The sequence below is a fragment of the Chanodichthys erythropterus genome, chromosome 2, assembly GCF_024489055.1.
Source record: "Chanodichthys erythropterus isolate Z2021 chromosome 2, ASM2448905v1, whole genome shotgun sequence".
In the NCBI taxonomy this organism is placed as follows: Eukaryota; Metazoa; Chordata; class Actinopteri; order Cypriniformes; family Xenocyprididae; genus Chanodichthys; species Chanodichthys erythropterus.
Window position 1 is genome coordinate 9,685,990 of NC_090222.1, and position 18,717 is coordinate 9,704,706.

Genomic DNA, 18,717 nt, shown 5'->3' on the forward strand with positions numbered 1-18,717 from the left:
CTAATGCGTTCATAAAATACAGCATTTTAGCACAAAATTCAAAATGGCCGACGGCCAAAATGGCCGAAGTGGGAAAATTGGATATCATTCGACTCGGCATGATTCCCTGAATCCAACGAGACCTTTTTTAAATTTATGATTTTTGGACAAACCCATCAGAAGTTATAAGCAAAAATACCCATTTTTCATATCTCCGCACCAGTAGGTGGCGCTGCGTCGAAACGCTGCATGGTGCCTCGGGACATGCTTGTGATGACATGTACCAAGTTTGGTCTGAATACAATAAAGTGTTGCGGAGATACAGCCTTACTTCTGTTTTCGCAAGCACTATGTACAATTCGTTCGTGAGTTTTTCGAAAACGGTTTGAGGAATCAACTTGAATTCCATAGATCAGACTGTCCTCTAACTGTGTGCCAAATTTCATAACTTTCCCGCAAGCGGTTCTATGGGCTGTCATAGACTTCAAGAGCGGAAGAAGAAGAAGAAGAAGAAGAAGAAGAAGAAGAAGAAGAAAAAAAGAACGGCAACAATAACAATAGGTGCCTCCGCACCTTCGGTGCTTGGCCCCTAATAAACGGAACAATTCCAATAGGGTCCTCACACCATCGGTGCTCGGGCCCTAATAATAATAATCCTAAAGAAAACAATAGGGCCTTCAGCCCCTTGGGCTTTGGCCCTAATAATAATAATAATCCTAAAGAAAACAAAAGGGCCTTCAGCCCCTTACAGGGCTTTGGCCCTAATAATCCTAAAGAAAACAATAGGGCCTTCAGCCCCTTAGGCTTTGGCCCTAATAATAATCCTAAAGAAAACAAAAGGGCCTTCAGCCCCTTACAGGGCTTTGGCCCTAATAATCCTAAAGAAAACAATAGGGCATTCAGCCTCTTGGGCTTTGGCCCTAATAATAAGAATCCTAAAGAAAACAATAGGGCCTTCAGCCCCTTACAGGGCTTTGGCCCTAATAATAAGAATCCTAAAGAAAACAACAGGGCCTTCAGCCCCTTGGGCTTTGGCCCTAATAATCCTAAAGAAAACAATAGGGCCTTCAGCCCCTTGGGCTTTGGCCCTAATAATAATCCTAAAGAAAACAAAAGGGCCTTCAACCCCTTACAGGGCTTTGGCCCTAATAATAATAATAATAATTATAATAATAATAGTAATAATAATAATAATAATAATAATAATAATAATAATAATAAATATAGCTGCAAGCAGCAATTATGGGGCCAAGCACAAAAACGGCACAAGAAACCAGCCAACACGGCTGCGAGCATCAGACCAACTGCAACAGTGAACAATTAAAGACGTATTAAGATCATTTTAGGCATAAGAGCTAAAAATTATCAAAAATGAGGATTTACTGGTTCATAACTTTCGACCAATAGGTGGCGCTGTGTCCAAATTGTTATGGTATGGTCAGAGTGAGGTGACAATGACACTTCCAAAGTTTGGTGTCAATATGTCAAAGCACTGAAGAGATACAGCTTCAAGAGTCATTTTTGAATCATGCCTCAAATTCTTTGCTCTGGTATACAAAAACGGTTTGACATATGGACTTGAAATCCATAACTTTTTGTCGGCATGGTCTGACGATGACACGGTTCAATTTTGGTGAAAATCGGAGCAACGGTCTAGGAGGAGTTCGAAAAAGTAGGTTTTTAAAGAAAAACAATATGGCGGACAGGAAGTTTAGCTGACTATGGCAAATTTGATATCTTTGTTCTCAGCATGACCCAAGGAATCTACTGAGACCAGTTTCATTACAATTGGTGAATACAGTCAAAAGTTATTAGCATTTTTGTAAATTTTGTTATAACTTTTGACCACAAGGCGGCGCTGTGCCGAAACTTCTCAGGCTCCTTCAGGGCATTGTGCTGATGACCCATACCAAGTTTTGTAAAGATACGTTAATGCGTTCGTAAAATACAGCATTTTAGCACAAAATTCAAAATGGCCGACGGCCAAAATGGCCGAATTGGGAAAATTGGATATCATTCGACTCGGCATGATTCCCCGAATCCAACGAGACCAAATTTATGATTTTTGGACAAACCCATCAGAAGTTATAAGCAAAAATACCCATTTTTCATATCTCCGCACCAGTAGGTGGCGCTGCGCCGAAACACTGCATGGTACCTCAGGTCATGCTTGTGATGACATGTACCAAGTTTGGTCTGAATACGATAAAGCGTTGCGGAGATACAGCCTTACTTCTGTTTTCGCAAGCACTACGTACAATTCGTTCATGAGTTTTTCGAAAATGGTTTGAGGAATCAACTTGAATTCCATAACTTTTTGTCAGCATGGTCTGAAGATGATCTGATTCAATTTTCATGAAAATCGGAGTAACGGCCTAGGAGGAGTTCGAAAAAGTAAGTTTTTCAGAAAATTCAAAATGGCGGAAAAATTTTCATGACGGAAAATGACGTCCTATGGTGCGTTCGATTCGTCTTGAGCCAAGGAATAAGAGGAAAAAAGAATTGTGTTTCTAGCCCTTATGGTTCAAAAGTTATTAACATAAACATAAGTGCAACTTTGGACAGCTGGTGGCGCTAGAGGGATTGAGTTAGAGACTCCAAATTTGCAATGGACAAAGGTCAGACTGTCCTCTGACTGTGTGCCAAATTTCACAACTTTCCCGCAAGCGGTTCTATGGGCTGCCATAGACTTCAAGAGCGGAAGAAGAAGAAGAATAATAATAAGCGTACGGAACGCCAACAATAACAATAGGTGCCTAAGCACCTTCGGTGCTTGGCCCCTAATAAACGGAGCAATTCCAATAGGGTCCTCACACCATCGGTGCTCTGGCCCTAATAATAATAATAATAAATATAGCTGCAAGCAGCAATTACGGGGCCAAGCACAAAAACGGCACAAGAAGCCAGCCAACACGGCTGGGAGCATCAGACTAACTGCAACAGTGAGCAATTAAAGACCTATTAAGATCATTTTAGGCAAACGAGCTGAAAAATGACCAAAAATGAGGATTCACTGGTTCATCACTTTCCACCAATAGGTGGCGCTGTGACCAAATCAATGTGGTATGGTCAGAGTGAGGTGATAATGACAATCGCAAAAGTTTGGTGTCAATATGTCAAAGCAGTGCAGAGATTTTTGGACAAACCCATCAGAAGTTATAAGCAAAAATATCAATTTTTCATATCTCCGCACCAGTAGGTGGCACTGTGATGAAACGCTGCATGTTGCCTCATGTCATACTTGTGATGACAGGTACCAAGTTTGGTCTAAATATGATAAAGCATTGCGGAGATACAGGTTCAGGAGTCGTTTTTGCATCATGCCTCAGATTTGTTGCTCCGGTGTACGAAAACGGTTTGACATATCGACTTGAAATCCATAACTTTTTGTCTGCATGGTCTGAAGATGACACGGTTCAATTTTGGTGAAAATCGGAGCAACGGTCTAGGAGGAGTTCGAAAAAGTAGGTTTTTAAAGAAAAACAATATGGCGGACAGGAAGTTTAGCTGACTATGGCAAATTTGATATCTATGTTCTCAGCATGACCCAAGGAATCTACTGAGACCAGTTTCATTACAATTGGTGAATACAGTCAAAAGTTATTAACATCTTTGTACATTTTGTTATAACTTTTTACCACAAGGTGGCGCTGGTCCGAAACTTCTCAGGCTCCTTCAGGGCATTGTGCTGATGACCCATACCGAGTTTCGTAACGATACGCTAATGCGTTCATAAAATACAGCATTTTAGCACAAAATTCAAAATGGCCGACGGCCAAAATGGCCGAAGTGGGAAAATTGGATATCATTCGACTCGGCATGATTCCCTGAATCCAACGAGACCTTTTTTAAATTTATGATTTTTGGACAAACCCATCAGAAGTTATAAGCAAAAATACCCATTTTTCATATCTCCGCACCAGTAGGTGGCGCTGCGTCGAAACGCTGCATGGTGCCTCGGGACATGCTTGTGATGACATGTACCAAGTTTGGTCTGAATACAATAAAGTGTTGCGGAGATACAGCCTTACTTCTGTTTTCGCAAGCACTATGTACAATTCGTTCGTGAGTTTTTCGAAAACGGTTTGAGGAATCAACTTGAATTCCATAGATCAGACTGTCCTCTAACTGTGTGCCAAATTTCATAACTTTCCCGCAAGCGGTTCTATGGGCTGTCATAGACTTCAAGAGCGGAAGAAGAAGAAGAAGAAGAAGAAGAAGAAGAAGAAGAAGAAGAAAAAAAGAACGGCAACAATAACAATAGGTGCCTCCGCACCTTCGGTGCTTGGCCCCTAATAAACGGAACAATTCCAATAGGGTCCTCACACCATCGGTGCTCGGGCCCTAATAATAATAATCCTAAAGAAAACAATAGGGCCTTCAGCCCCTTGGGCTTTGGCCCTAATAATAATAATAATCCTAAAGAAAACAATAGGGCCTTCAGCCGTTGGCTTTGGCCCTAATAATAATAATAATTCTTATAAGAACAAGAGGGCCCTTCGCCATTTCATTGGCTTGGGCCCTAATAATCCTAAAGAAAACAATAGGGCCTTCAGCCGTTGGCTTTGGCCCTAATAATAATCCTAAAGAAAACAATAGGGCCTTCAGCCGTTGGCTTTGGCCCTAATAATCCTTAGAAGAACAAGAGGGCCCTGCGCGCTAATTCGCTTGGGCCCTAATAATCCTTAGAAGATCAAGAGCTGGGAGCAGCGATGGCGGGCCCAAGCCCGGTGGCACTGCCACCCCGGTGGTTTCAGAGCAACTGTGCACAGCGGGCAATAGGCAGTTAATACGGTTAAACATCGAAGGACTATGTCAAATTCACTCTACATTTACTGCACTATAAGGTGGCGCTATTGAGCCCCTCCTCCCTTATTGTTTCTAAGGCTTTGCCCATGTCTACTGGCTAACAATCCTGATGTGTGTGTGGAGTTTCAAACAATTTGAAGCATGCTAAGAGTCTCAAAAGCATTCAAAACGAATATTAAAGTTTGATGCGTTGCCAAGGCAACTGTGTTTGAGATATCACGATTCTTTTCAAAGGTCTACATCTGCCATGTTTTGACATTATTTAATTAGGGTAATAGGGTAATAGGGTAATAAAATAGGGTAAAAATAAGATGGTGATCTCAAAGCATCCTTAAAATAACACATTTCCTGCTGCCAGTTGGTGGCGCTATAACTTTGAATCACAATAGTCACATCTATGTGATCAGCCTTGTAGAACGAAGACACAGCCGAAGATTCATCAAAATCAATTAATGTATGCAGAAGTTATAACACTTTGTTTCCCTTTTCTTGCTATAAATTTGTTGCTTCGCCACGGCCAAACCATTTGAGATATCCAAAATCCGTTTTGCAATTAAACAACTCCAATGTATTAGCACCAAGTTAAAAAAGTTTGGTGTAAATTGTATAAACCCTGTTGGAGTAGTAGTATTAAATTCAAAGCCTGTTTTTAAAAAAAATTAACATTGAAAACAAAATCGCTGACTTCCTGTTGGTCGGAGCTAATGAATGTAAATTAGAAAATTGTCCGGCTTGATGAGAACAATATGTGTACTGAGATTAGTGACTGTAGGAAAAACTAACCCCCCCCACTTCTGTCAAAAGGTGGCGCTACTGAGCCCCTCCACCACACCCATTTCTATGGCTTTGCCCATGTCTACTGGTTGACAATATTGATGTGTGTATCGAGTTTCATGCAATTTGAAATAATAATAATAATAAATATAGCTGCAAGCAGCAATTACAGGGCCAAGCACAAAAACGGCACAAGAAGCCAGCCAACATGGCTGGGAGCATCAGACCAACAGCAGCAGTGAGCAATTAGAAAAAAAAAGTTATTAGCATTTTTGTAAATTTTGTTATAACTTTTTACCACAAGGTGGCGCTGGTCCGAAACTTCTCAGGCTCCTTCAAGGCATTGTCCTGATGACCCATACCGAGTTTCGTAACGATACGCTAATGCGTTCATAAAATACAGCATTTTAGCACAAAATTCAAAATGGCCGACGGCCAAAATGGCCGAAGTGGGAAAAGTGGACATCATTCGACAAACCCATCAGAAGTTATAAGCAAAAATATCAATTTTTCATATCTCCGCACCAGTAGGTGGCACTGTGATGAAACGCTGCATGTTGCCTCATGTCATACTTGTGATGACAGGTACCAAGTTTGGTCTAAATATAATAAAGCATTGCGGAGATACAGGTTCAAGAGTCGTTTTTGCATCATGCCTCAGATTTGTTGCTCCGGTGTACGAAAACGGTTTGACATATCGATAATAATTTTTTGTCTGCATGGTCTGAAGATGACACGGTTCAATTTTGGTGAAAATCGGAGAAACGGTCTAGGAGGAGTTCGAAAAAGTAGGTTTTTAAAGAAAAACAATAGGGCAGACAGGAAGTTTAGCTGACTATGGCAAATTTGATATCTATGTTCTCAGCATGACCCAAGGAATCTACTGAGACCAGTTTCATTACAATTGGTGAATACAGTCAAAAGTTATTAACATTTTTGTACATTTTGTTATAACTTTTTACCACAAGGTGGCGCTGGTCCGAAACTTCTCAGGCTCCTTCAGGGCATTGTGCTGATGACCCATACCGAGTTTCGTAACGATACGCTAATGCGTTCGTAAAATACAGCATTTTAGCACAAAATTCCAAATGGCCGACAGCCAAAATGGCCGAAGTGGGAAAATTGGATATCATTCGACTCGGCATGATTCCCCGAAATTTATGATATTTGGACAAACCCATCAGAAGTTATAAGCAAAAATACCCATTTTTCATATCTCCGCACCAGTAGGTGGCGCTGCGCCGAAACGCTGCATGGTGCCTCGGGACATGCTTGTGATGACATGTACCAAGTTTGGTCTGAATACAATAAAGTGTTGCGGAGATACAGCCTTACTTCTGTTTTCGCAAGCACTACGTACAATTCGTTCGTGAGTTTTTCGAAAACGCTTTGAGGAATCAACTTGAATTCCATAACCTTTTATCAGCATGGTCTGAAGATGATCTGATTCAATTTTCATGAAAATCGGAGTAACGGCCTAGGAGGAGTTCGAAAAAGTACGTTTTTCAGAAAATTCAAAATGGCGGAAAAATTTTCATGACGGAAAATGACGTCATAGGGTGCAATCGTCGTTTTGCATCATGCCTCAGATTTGTTGCTCCGGTGTACGAAAACGGTTTGACATATCGACTTGAAATCCATAACTTTTTGTCTGCATGGTCTGAAGATGACACGGTTCAATTTTGGTGAAAATCGGAGCAACGGTCTAGGAGGAGTTCGAAAAAGTAGGTTTTTAAAGAAAAACAATATGGCGGACAGGAAGTTTAGCTGACTATGGCAAATTTGATATCTATGTTCTCAGCATGACCCAAGGAATCTACTGAGACCAGTTTCATTACAATTGGTGAATACAGTCAAAAGTTATTAAGATCTTTGTACATTTTGTTATTACTTTTTACCACAAGGTGGCGCTGGTCCGAAACTTCTCAGGCTCCTTCAGGGCATTGTGCTGATGACCCATACCGAGTTTCGTAACGATACGCTAATGCGTTCGTAAAATACAGCATTTTAGCACAAAATTCAAAATGGCCGAAGTGGGAAAATTGGATATCATTCTTTTTTAAATTCGGCTTGAGCCAATGAATCAGAGGAAAAAAGAATTTTGTTTCTAACCCTTACGGTTCAAAAGTTATTAACATAAACATAAGTGCAAATTTGGACAGCTGGTGGCGCTAGAGGGATTGAGTTAGAGAGTCCAAATTTGCTATGGACATAGATCAGACTGTCCTCTAACTGTGTGCCAAATTTCATAACTTTCCCACAAGCGGTTCTATGGGCTGTCATAGACTTCAAGAGCGGAAGAAGAAGAAGAAGAAGAAGAAGAAGAAGAAGAAAAAAAAAAAAAAAAAAAATAACGCCAACAATAACAATAGGTGCCTCCGCACCTTCGGTGCTTGGCCCCTAATAATAATAATCCTGAAGAAAACAAAAGGGCTTTCAGCCCTTTACAGGGCTTTGGCCCTAATAATAATAATCCTAAAGAAAGCAATAGGGCCTTTAGCCATTCGGCTTTGGCCCTAAATATAGTTATAATCCTCACACTTCTCTTCATGTGTTTTTTGACCTCCCTGAGCTGTTGTTTCTGCACCAATATTATGCACCAAAAGCATGCTTTCATTTAATTTTAATATGTGTGGTATAAGATATAGATATGTGACCCGTCACGGAAACCAGGGACACAAGTCGGCAGCACAACTATTGAGCAAACTGAGAAAAAAGCATTTTTTTTTTTCAAAATTGGTGATTTTTGTTTTTTTGCAGAATCTGTTAGTTGAGATCACGAAGAAGCATCTCCGTGTTTTAGGTAGCAGTATTGGTTTATTTAAAAGCGTACATTTTGAGGTTGAAATCGACTTGTTTTTCTGGGATTCTATCTCGCAGTAGGGGCGTGTCATTGTCTGTTTGTATTTCCATACTGGAACCGGATACGCCAGCTTTTGTTTCTTTTGTTATTGCCGCCGACCTCCAAGGGAAGCGTGGATACTTATTTATGCAGCGCTCTGGCCGGCTCTAGCTGATATCAAAATTTAATGAAGATGGACACTGCAAAGAATATCGCAGACGAGCGTTACACCGAAAATGTTTTGAAGTACAACATAAGGCTGGATTTTTTAGCTGCGGAAAAAAGAGTAGCAGGACATGCAAATTATTGGACATTTTAGAGGCAAACAGACACATAGTAGTGCAAACTTCAGAGATGGTTACATCCACAAAGAAGACCCCAACAAAGAGAAAGTGTGCCCGAACAACTTATTTCATTGGAGGCAACGAGATCTTTTCTGTTTCTTATGGGGTGAGTTTCCATAAACATCAAAGTTTGTCATTTTGTGTTCATTCTAAGAACACGTAGGCTACACGTTATCTCATGTGTCTTTTGCTATTAGCTAGCTCAGGACTTTTGTTTTAATTGTAATCGTTAGCATCGTATCACTTGCCAAAAACCCCCATTACTATAATGGGCTTTTAGATGGTAATGTTAGCATCTGCTATTAATTTGAATAACACTTCAAATGCTTGAATTGACTGTGTAAATGACTTAACTCATGTAAACCTTACTATTCTTGAATTGAATGTGACGCTAATAATTTTAGCCAGCTACTACTTAATATTCTTAACAAGGATTTACTAATGTAATAGTAAATGTATCAGATTAAATTCCTATGTAAGTAAAAGTAGCCATGAAGTGTGCGTTATAAGTCAAAAGAAAAAGTATTTATTGAAGAGTTTAATGTACAGGATTTTTTTAATCCTTTGACTCAAACCAGGTCTAACCACTAACTGAGGTCTAAACCAGGACTATACGGTTATCACAGAATCCTGTTCAAAAAGTACTAATGTCAAAAAAGATAAATTACTGACATTTACAATGCACATTATCCTTTATTATTAATAGTATGCGGTCCGATTTTTCCCGTTGCGTCTGTCGTTGCTATGCAACCATGCAGCTTTACAGGGGGTATGGCTTATCTAAATGAGATGTAAATGAGCCCTTTTGTCACTCCCAGCAGGTGAGAACAGGCGAGAACTGCAAAATTAGAGGTCATTTTCTGCCCTTTGAGCTTTTTTGAGTGCCTACCTTCAAATGGCCACAACTTCTCCAAATATTATCAGATTTCCGTGTGTTACAGATCGTTGGAAAGCTTAGAGACTACACTTTCAGAATCTGTGAATATCTCAAAATGCCCCAGAACCGACTTGTGTCCCTACTTTCCGTGACTGGTCACATATGTCTATGTAAACGTTATCACTGATCTGTGAACTGCTATAATAGCAAACATACGAATCTCCATTAAATCCTGGCATCTGAGCCACTAAGGATGCAGTGGTGCAATTTTATTTATGAAGGGAATGTGGCTAGATACATTCATATACCAGTATGTGTAAGTCATTAACACTAGAATGCTTCACACGATCGTCAGTAAAACACAGGATTTGCACAGAAATTGATTCTCAAAGATGGATCGATACCAACTGATCCAATTTCATATATATTTATTTCATGATGTTTGCAAATTGTCTTCCTGAATATGTTTGGTTAGGACATTGCTAAAGTTACCATTGTTTCGTACTGTATTCACAGAGACCAGAGCCATGTCGTTATTTTCATTTTTAACCCAAAAACAAGTGTAGTCTGTATAATTCATAAACACATCTTCATTCTTTTTAAGTGTCTCTAATAGTGATGTTACGTTCTGTGCCGAGGCTTCGAAGTGTGTGTTGAGAAATCCCGGAAGCTTTTAGTGAAGTGCGTATCGAGGCTTGTATCACTTTAGATCAATGACGTCATTGATGACGTTTGAAGCCTCGCTTCTGCCTTACTGGATCAGGATGCGGTTCAAATCTTGGCGCAACATTTTGACATATATATAAACCATGGGATCCCCTCAGAATTTGTGGTTTTAGAATAATAATAATCGCCCCTCCTGCCTGTTATGACCAAAGAATTTATTTACACACATTTGAAGCCAATGGGCCCTATTTTAACGATCTATATGCAAAGTGTAAAGCGCATGGCGCAGGTGCACTCAGGGCGTGTTCCAATCCACTTTTGCTATTTTAACGACGGAAAAACGGTCGGTGCGCCGGGGCGCATTTTTGAAATGGGTTGTCCCTATTCTCTTAATGAGTAATGGGCGTAATGTTCAATAAACCAATCAGAGTGTCATCTCCCATTCCCATTCCATATCCTGCCATGGCGGATTGCTATTTACATGGCGGAATTTCTTGGCGGAAAAGCTGAACGCTTTCAAATGAAGAAACCGATCTGCTTGTGCGCAAAGTTAAAGCGTGCTTGCAAATGCAGGCTTTCAAATAGCTCCACGCGATGAGTCAGTTAATATATATGTGTGTGTATTGGCATGATTGTTCAATTAATTAGCCAATTTCGTTCATCATTATAAGTAGTAATAGGCCGAATTGAAAATAGGTAACCTAATTCTAATACATGCAATGACTATTCATCATTACATTTTTATATTTATGTAGCCTACACAATAATATTCTTTTACACTGTAATCCTTTTGTTTTTAATATTTGGCATGTTTGTGTGATGCGCATCCCTGTGTGTAATAAGCAAAGTCAACGCGCACTGTGGACGCGCCCAGAGGCGCAGTTTCTAACAATGCGCTCTAACAAAAAAATATTGCGCCATTGAATTTAGACTTTTTTTCTTCACCGTTATTTCTAAGCCTTAACTGGTGCAAAATAAAGTTTATCACAGATCACATCAGGTCATCTGTAGTGTATCTGCTTGTTTTACACTCTTTGACCACCAGGTGGTATTGTGAGAGCAAATTAAGCCTCGGGAAATGAACCCTTTTGTGAACCACTTGGCTGAAAAGCTACAATGCTTCATGAGGCTTCATCTCGCCATCACTAGTCTCTAACAATGTGTAGCTTTAGCCACATTAGCCGTGCATCACGCTATCAAAATCATTCAGAATCGAATTTTAGCAAACATCCACAAAATACATGCCATACTATGTTATATGCTGCATCAGGAACAGTTTGTAACAATCCATTTTGCAAGTTATATTTGCTGTGTGAGCTGTATTATTTATGTATGCCTCAGTGTATAAGGATTGCTAATGTGTCGTCATCATGACGTATTCCCAGTGGTGAACGCAAAGCATTTTGGGAATCTGCGGCACAAACATACATAAGGTGCCAGATTTCTTTGCATGGAGGGAAGAACGCAGTGTTCAAGATGCTGTCTACCTGCTGTGTTATAAAGTAACTTCAAGTCGCTGCAGCAGGCCCAGGTCTTTTTTTACAGATGGATGGGTCCAGGACCTGGAGATTGTAAAAGTGGGGCAGAAAACTGTCGTCCGTTCAAAGGTATGCTAATGTTTTAAGCACCACACAACTCGCTCTCTCTCACTTCTATCTGCGTGCAGTCAGAATTCAACAAACCAAGCGTGTGTGTGATTTTGGTTGGGTGACAGCTGTAGGTTACAGTTTGACAAGTTTACAGTTTGAGAAAAGCACAATGTTGTGTTTTATTGTGAGTGTACTTTGCAGTTGATGTCATGTATGAACAAAATGACGGAGTATGTTTTTATGTTTCCACTGTTCGATTGCGCCCGCGCCTCTCTCACACACACACACACGCTGGTTTGTTGAATTCTGACTGCAAGCAGATAGATGAGAGAGAGAGCGAGTTGTGTGGTGCTTAAAACATTAGCATACCTTTGAACGGACGACAGTTTTCTACCCCACTTTTACAATCTCCAGATCCTGGACCCATCCATCTGTAAAAAATACCTGGGCCTGCTGCTGCGACTTGAAGTTACTGAAAACTTAGTGTGTATGCACTAACACTTAATATCATATATATTTAATATGGGTGCTAGAAGTTGGGCAACAGTTTGACGTCCCTTGACCAGTCACTCTGCTCGTAAGGATCCAGTCCTTTGATTCCCTTTATTTTCTCATCATATCTAGTCTTTGCATTAGGATTTAGATTTAGGCGGTATAGTCCGACAATGTTTTCTTTAGCCCGCTGCATTTTGTAGGATTATATTCTGTTTTTCACGCTAATTTTTAATTATTTTTATGCCAGAACACTAGCCTGCTATGCCAGCCCATGTAAACGGGCCAAACATACCCATAATTCTTTGCGTTCTGATGACGTTGCCGTCCAGTTGGTCACATGTCTTAGTGATCTCTATAGAACTTATGTAGCCCCGCCCCTATTCAGCGTTGCGCTCATTAGGTGCGTCCCAATTCGCGTACTTATGCACTATTCTATGACGTTTTTAAGTATAAATAGTGCGAGTAGTGCGTTCACACAGAAAATTCCAAAAAGAAAAAGTGCACTTTAAATACCCGGATGATGCACTAAATTAATTGAAAAAACGAAGTGTGGAATGTTGGACACTTTGTGCACTCAACTGTCGCAGCTTTAATTACGTAGTGGAGGGGAAGGGAGGATCGGACACCGTTGTTAAATGACAATATAACCTTATACAGTTCACGTACTACATGGATGAGTGCATAGTGTATAGTGCGTCATTTGGGGCGCAACTATCGTCTTTTGACTTCCGGTTTGTATTTCCACAGCGATCTTACATTTATGAATGAACTGCTCATTTTAAAATCTACTGACATTTGTTAAGACATATGCTTTAAACATAACAATGCTCATGATAACTTTCATAAACTCTACAGCAAGTAAATCCACTTAACAAACTAATTATTCTTTGACAGCGATGCCATAGAAATGTACAGAGCATCCACAAAACGGAAGTTCAAAGACAATTTTATAAAGATGGCGGCGCAACAGTTTGCTTGTTTCTGGTAAATAAGGTCTATAGGAATGATGAGCGAGCTTGGGGGTGGGGAGCATGAACTCATTTGCATTTAAAGCAACCCACCCACAAAAACGGCTTGATTTTGCTCACACCCAAATCATGGCAAATTTGACAAGCTATAATAAATGATCTGTGGGGTATTTTGAGCTGAAAGTTCACAGACATTCTGGGGACACCAGAGACTTATATTGCATCTTGTGAAAAGGGGCATAATAGGTCACCTTTAAAATACCTAAAATACTTGCTTTTTACTGCCGTGATCAGGATTTTACTACCTCCATCTTATTTTGAGCCAGGAAAAACCCTCTATCCAATAATTTATATGTCCATAAGCATTTTTTATCTAACATTTTGCAACAAGTTCGGGTTGGAATTAATCACTGGAGTGACAGGTGATCTAAAATGTTTTTGATTCAAAACCAGGCTATTGTTTTGTCCTTGGGTCAAGCACTGTTGTATTATTCCTCCTCCACTTCATCTTATTTTGTTTAAAGAAGGCTTAAAGTAGATTGTCCAAAAAAGGCAGCTTATCCAAAAAGTTTTTTTTTTTTTTTTTTCTGAACAGTTTTTAATTTTGAAGTCAATCAGCTATAAAACTATGTGCTGAACATTTAATACTCTACCTGTTTGAGTTTGAACAGTGTTCAAAAAGGTCCATGCAACCTTCACCATTCACATTTTAAAGCAGAAACAAAATTATATTTATGTGAGCCATGCATGCAATTGCTTTCAAGCAATTAAAATACTAAACACTTACAGTATGTAAATAATTCTGTTATTTCTCTCTCCACAGATATTTGCTTTTATAGTGACTTTATGTTATGGCTGTAGTATGTTCATGGGCTTCAGGAGATGGAGAAAATAGCACACAAAAAATGGACCATATGTGACCCATTCATAAGACGAATGTCTTCAAACGTCAACTGTACTATTATGGACATTACACAAGGTGATAATGTCACCACTGGTTTACCACAAAGGTCTTTCTTCACATTAAAGTAAAGAGTCATTTTAACAGCTGTAAAATATTTTTTTGATGATTTGTCCAAAAATGATAAACAATCATATTTAAATTTTACTTGTTTTACTTGGTTATCCTTAAACTTCACTGGTGGTCAGAGAGGAACAATATTTCACCAGTAGGTGCTAGATTTTGATTTGACCTTATTTGTAATATTTTTAGATATATTATCAGTTCCAGAAACAAATTGTAAATAAATTTTTTCACCTGTATTAACCATTTCTCTAACAAAACCAAGGCAAAAACTATTTTTATGACAATTGTGCTTACACATCTTAAGTTAGATGCAACTGTGTATGTAATAAGCATTAAATATAATACAACTTTTTTCCTAACTCGTGTTACATTTTATAATAAACCATTTTTTTTTTTTTTTTTTTTTTTTTTTGTAATAGCCTGTGGGAATTTTCTATTTTGGTGAAATGTGGCTACTAGAATTCATACTTTTCATGAATTCCAAAAAATAAAATGGACCTGCCTGGTTCCTTTATTGTTTTTTTTTGTTTGTTTGTTTTTTAAAGAGCAAGCTCAGTGTAGATACTAACAGTACCCACAATATACTGTTAAAAACACTGCAAAATGCCAGTTACAGAGGAGTCAATTAAATGGATTAGAGTGATGATGAATCATTTACCCCGTTGATGAAGATTTGTTTGTATTAATGTCTCATTTCATATGCAAATATTAAACAATGTTTTACTTTTTTATTATTATTATGAATTGCAAGTTTTTAAACCTTTTATATGTTTTAAAAGTCTGTCATCAGTAAATCATGACAGCCAAGGGTTATCTGTCATGCTGGTCTAAAGTATTGCAACATTTGCAAAATTTTGCAAAAATTTGGTTGACCTAAGAATTGTTTTTTTTTTTTTTTTTTTTTGACAGGAGAGTAAGACTGAACAAACATGGGAAATTGTTGGAGAGGAAACTCCTAGGAAAAAAAGTGTAGTTTATACATTTGTATGAAATTTAAAAATATAAATATATCCAGGTAATATACTGATCACAGAGATTTCACAGAGGTTATTTTGAAATGTTATGCAAATGTTTTAACAGCTTAATCAAATTGTTGGTGGTAGTTGGGTCAGTACCTGTTGAATCTTAAGAAAACCTGGTCATGTTTCACTCTTTAACACATATTGCCTTTAATTGATACTGATTTAAATAACAATAAAAACATTTTATTACAGAGATTCATACTGTTATTTTATATTACAGTCATTAAAATTTAATTAGATTTACCATTTACCAAAATAGTTGCACCATCACAATGCTTTGTAATAACAGCAGTTTGGGTAGAAATATAAGTGTATAAAACTCTGATCATATTATTATAATCTCTACCTAGCCTAAAGTATTCCAGTACTGTCCAGAGGTATTGCCACTTCAGCCTATCGATGGCTTTTTCAGCATCTAAAGACAGTGAAGCACATGGTGAACTAATTCCAGCAGTGTGAATATGTAGTAAACGGCTTACATTATTAGCTGCCAGGCGTAACCTGTCTGATCACTGTGCAACCGGTTTAGTCATAAAAAAGGCTAAACGGGTTAAACAATCTAACTTCACTTTTTAAAAGAGACAGCATTCTATGATTCACAAAAAGAGTTAAGTCTTTGTCATCAGGAAATTTGCCATAGGAAATTTATGAACAAACAAACAATAAACCAAAATAAATAAATAAATGAATAAAACAGGCAACCAAAAGCTCTCTTCTCCTGTCCCAGCACAGGTTTTTGAAACATGCCCTGAAAGAGGCGTACGCCACTTCCTACGCAAAAGATGGGATTTATAAAAACAAAATTGATGGGAAAATTTGTTGCACCTGCATGCAAACTCTGACCCATGCATAAGAACTATTTTACTACAGTGAGAAAAGTAATGAAGTAAACAGAACTTTTAAACTCTGTTTTCATTTTGATATACACTAATACATTAATATTCGACTTTTTTTTAATTAATGGTGATAAGCACTGAAATTACATTGTCATTACGCAGAATTAAAACAAAAATGATATGAATTTAGATGGATGTGCTATTTATGATCATTTTTCCTGTGACAAGCTGTTTGAGTGATCGGCCCACAATAATCCTCTTTAAATTAAACTGCAGATCTCATGTTATGACAAAATATTTTTAGTGAGAATGGTGATCAGTGATGCACACTTACTTCGAAATTATGGCAGACACTTTTGGATTCGGTGGTAGAATAACATATTTTTGTTCACTTTGATTAGGTCCAATGATAATACTGTAGCTTACTGGACAACCGCAGCTGCATGGAGGTGTTGATGTTTTGTGAAGGCATTTTCAAACAATTATGAAAAATACCACTGTATTTGAAGGATACAGTTTAAAGAAAATGGTAAGATTTGCACATTTCCTTTTTAAAATAGCCTACTTTGTCAGTGACGTGCTGTCAGACAATTGTATTTACACTGCAATAAATAAGTCGGCCTATTTGTTTCCACTAAAATAGCCTAAACATTCTAAAAGATATGTTCACCTTATCAGCAAAACTGCATAAATTTGATTTGTTTTGTTTAAAACAATTAAAATAGTATTTGGCCAGGGGAAATGAATTAATCAACTCTATTCTAAAAACTTTATAGTAATTTAAACAATTTTATTTTTATGGATATTTTGATATATTTATTCTAAAACATAAGGATGTTGCATGATTTGTTAGCAATGTAATGTGTATGGAACAAATTGCATTTATATTATAATTATAGATAAAGATTGTTTTGGCTTTACGGCAGCTCTAGGAAAAAGTTATTATCGAGTTAAAGTAAGATTTTGATTAAATCACTTCCTTTGTAAAAAATCATTAATTATTAACTTAGGGGCTGCATAAATTACACCTTTTTAACTGAAAACAGAAGACTTTTAATACATTCTTGCCATTCATTTAAGTGTTTAGTCTATAGGTATGTGCATTTGAATGTGTATGTGCGCAGATGCATAGTCTTTCTTTACATAGTGACATGGCCAAAATACTTGTCTGGCCCGCATGATACAGAATTATTAGTCATTTCTGCAGATCCGTACAAACTGGAATCATTTTAATAATGTTTTATCCAGAATACAGGAAAGCAGTAAGTTATAGCATTGTTTGAAATTCAGCAGATCAACAGCCTTGAGCAAACCATCAGTTTAGTTCTAACACACCCTTCTTTAAAAAAAAAAAAAAGGGGGGGGGGGGGGGGTATCAAATAATGAGCCTTTGGAAGGAACTTTTTACAACTCTTTGTACTTTGAAAGTTTGAGAAAACCTTATATATTCTTGCAATACTAATGTGTCACAGAGTTAGCAAAATGTAATGTAAATGAACAAATCGAGAATGAAGATTGGAGTTCATAGAGACAAATATGATACCCATGTTAGTATGAAACTCTGAAACATTAATACAAAAAAGTTCAAAAGAGAGAATTAATACATAGGCCAAACCATATAAAAGGAAAATCATGAGATGGGAAAATTGGATACATGTTTATACATTGCTCAAGTGGTTATGTGACAGTCAAGATTTTCTGCAAATTCCTTTGGGTCGTAAAAAGTCTAATCAGTTTTCCTATGTCCTATAACCAGAGTCTCGGTGAAAACGTCTCGGGTTACAGATGTAACCCCTGTTCCCTGAGTAAGGGAATGAGACGCTATGTCGAATTACGTGATGGGAACCCTCTGCATTTTGTATTCGTGAAGCACCTCTGTATCCAACCAATGAGGAAACGTGACGTCAGAGGCGGGTGACGTCACGGACCAGGAAACTATAAAGCATACCCAGAACAAAGAACGCTAGCTTCTGGAATATGTCTGAAGCAAGACGCTCACAGGTATGCCGGGGGTACGGCAACGTTACGTAGCGTCTCGTTCCCTTACTCAGGGAACAGGGGTTACATCTGTAACCCGAGACGTTTCCTTTCGTGGGAACTATCGACGCTACGTCGAATAATGTGATGGGAATGCTATCCCAACTACACCGTATCACCAAGTACCTGTCTGTTATCTTGTAGACAGAACTGAGGACCCCGGAGAGGAGCCTACGTCCAGGTTGTAAAACCAATAAATGTGTGCTGGGATGACCATCCAGCAGAACCACATATGTCATTAATGGATACTCCTGACATTAAGGCCTTTGAGGCCGCCATACCCCTAGTCGAGTGAACACGGACAGCTAATGGAGATGGCTGTCCGGCCCCCTCATAAGCAAGTGAGATAGCCTCGACCACCCACTTGCTCATTCTCTGCTTAGATGCTGGATCTCCTTTCTAATGAGACCCATAAAACACACAAACAATTGATCTGTTTTGCCCCACAGGGC

General features: G+C 38.4%; 1 protein-coding gene across 6 annotated transcripts in view; it reads left to right on the plus strand.

Moving 5' to 3' along the window:
- The window catches only part of mal2 (mal, T cell differentiation protein 2), a 76,233-nt gene that overhangs the window by 29,868 nt on the left and 27,648 nt on the right, over positions 1 to 18,717 (plus strand). Inside the window, exons 4-5 of one of the 6 annotated variants that reach the window (XR_010896408.1) lie at positions 14,167 to 14,322; positions 15,280 to 15,656. The exons of 4 other annotated variants lie outside the window; for them this stretch is intronic. Coding sequence is in view for 1 of the 2 variants with exons in the window: in XM_067400735.1 (XP_067256836.1) it covers positions 14,167 to 14,238 (72 nt within the window). In the remaining variant the exon portion in view is untranslated. Of the gene's footprint in view, positions 1 to 14,166; positions 15,247 to 15,279; positions 15,657 to 18,717 lie in introns of those variants that run through there. One more of the 6 variants, XM_067400735.1, reaches the window with a different exon arrangement.